The 1649-nt window shown below is 53.5% G+C and overlaps 1 protein-coding gene across 1 annotated transcript in view; it reads right to left on the reverse strand.

Moving 5' to 3' along the window:
• The window catches only part of CUNH17orf58 (chromosome unknown C17orf58 homolog), a 2856-nt gene extending 1213 nt beyond the window's left edge, over window positions 1-1643 (reverse strand). The window contains exons 1-2 of the mRNA XM_006146778.3: window positions 1527-1643; window positions 1151-1342 (exon numbers count right to left, since the gene is read on the reverse strand). Of these exons, the coding sequence (XP_006146840.1) occupies window positions 1151-1253 (103 nt within the window). The 5' untranslated portion in view covers window positions 1254-1342; window positions 1527-1643. The remainder of the gene's footprint in view (window positions 1-1150; window positions 1343-1526) is intronic.
• Window positions 1644-1649: the final 6 nt, after the last annotated feature.

Genomic DNA, 1649 nt, shown 5'->3' on the forward strand with positions numbered 1-1649 from the left:
TCGGGTGGGCCGCCGCCCCCTATAGCAAAAAACCCCCCCCGCCAAAAAAAAAAAAAAGTCTTAAAACACAAGACCTTTAAGAAATGCCTGAGCTTGAATCGATGAACTTGGTGCGCATGTTGAAACCCGTTTACTCTACAGGCAACAGGTGGGGACAGTCTAGAGACTTTAGAATGTAACAAGGGCCAGCTGATCCAAGCGGTTAAGGAAGCCAGATCACACATGGCCAGCTGGGTCAGAGTTGGAGTCCTGACCGCTCCCGTGTGTGTACAGGTGCTCAAAATCCTGATAGGATGGAGAAACGGAGAAGGGACTGCCTGTGGGTTTTTCCCCAGCCACCCTTTCTCTGGCCAGTGCATATGCTCTCTAGCGACCTTTTTTTTTTTTTTTTTTGGAAGAAGAAAGATTTTTGCTATAGGGTGCATGCGCTCTCCAGAGACAGAAAGACAAAGTGAGAAACCATCCGGGCGGGGAAAATGGCCTCCCCACGATCCTTTCTCCATTCTCCTCTTGGGATTTTGGACCCATGCACTGGCACCCCAGCGACATAATCATTATGCCATCAGCTGGTCTCACCCTCTGGCGATTGATTAAAAAACAAAACCTGTAAACAGCCAAGCTCACAGAACAAAAGGCCCAAACCACCACGTGTGGGCAGGATTTCCCAGAGCACATCTAGAAAGGCAGGAGGTGAGTATTCCCCATCTACTGCCCCCCTCCCCAGACCTTTCTAAACTGTCTTCTGTACGAAGCCAACTTATTTGGCAATGGTGTTTCCTCTCGTTTCCTCCATTTGTCAATATACATTGAGTGTCTGCTTTGTACCAATCGGTGCTGTTCTCACTTAAACGGGGTGGGGAGGGGAGGATGTGGGTGCAGCCAAAATAACACCTGCTGTCCAAATCCCTCCCCCACTAAGAAAGGTGCTGGGGGACCACCAGAGATGTTGTGGCATCCGTTTCATAGAGCGGTATAAAGTTCACATGCCAGGGGACTTCAAAAAGTGCGTGGAAAACGGAATTAAACTACATGCTAATTTGGATGCAAAACAATTTTGAAATCCATGCATAATTTTTCATAGTTCACGTTCTCCAGAAACTTTCTGAAGACCTCGTGTGTACCAAGCGATCATGTCGATCAGTTTCAATACCAGGTTTAAATTCTGGACACGGCTTGTGGCAGCTGGAGGGGCCCAGGGCTAGTACGTGGACTCGGAAGAAGAAGCCGTCGGGAGTGATGTACAGGCGGCCCATCTTGTACAGCCCGTCGCGGTCGGCCAGCAGGGTCACCAGCTGGATTCCGGTGCCGAGCACGTCCACGTCATGCACGATTCCGTTCAGTGCTGTTTTCGAAAACAGAGTTTGGAGGAAAGCTTTGTAGAGTTCTCTCTCCCCGGGGTGTTTGCAGCACCACGAAATGGCCAAACGACTTGGGGCCCTAGGGGCGTTCGGGGGTTCTCCGGGCTGGCCTAGGGCGCGGGCGCACGGCGGCGCGGCGGGGCTTGGAGGTGCTGGGGGCGTGCTCACCGAATTCGCTGGCGCAGTACGCCTCGCGCTCGTCCAGGTCCGCCCTGCAGGCGCGCGCGCACAGTTCGGGCTCGGGCTCCGGGTCGCTCCGTGGCGGGCTGAGTCGCGGCGGCGCGGGCGCGG

This window comes from Tupaia chinensis, unplaced genomic scaffold (genome assembly GCF_000334495.1).
Source record: "Tupaia chinensis unplaced genomic scaffold, TupChi_1.0 Scaffold000187_1, whole genome shotgun sequence".
Taxonomy (NCBI): Eukaryota; Metazoa; Chordata; class Mammalia; order Scandentia; family Tupaiidae; genus Tupaia; species Tupaia belangeri.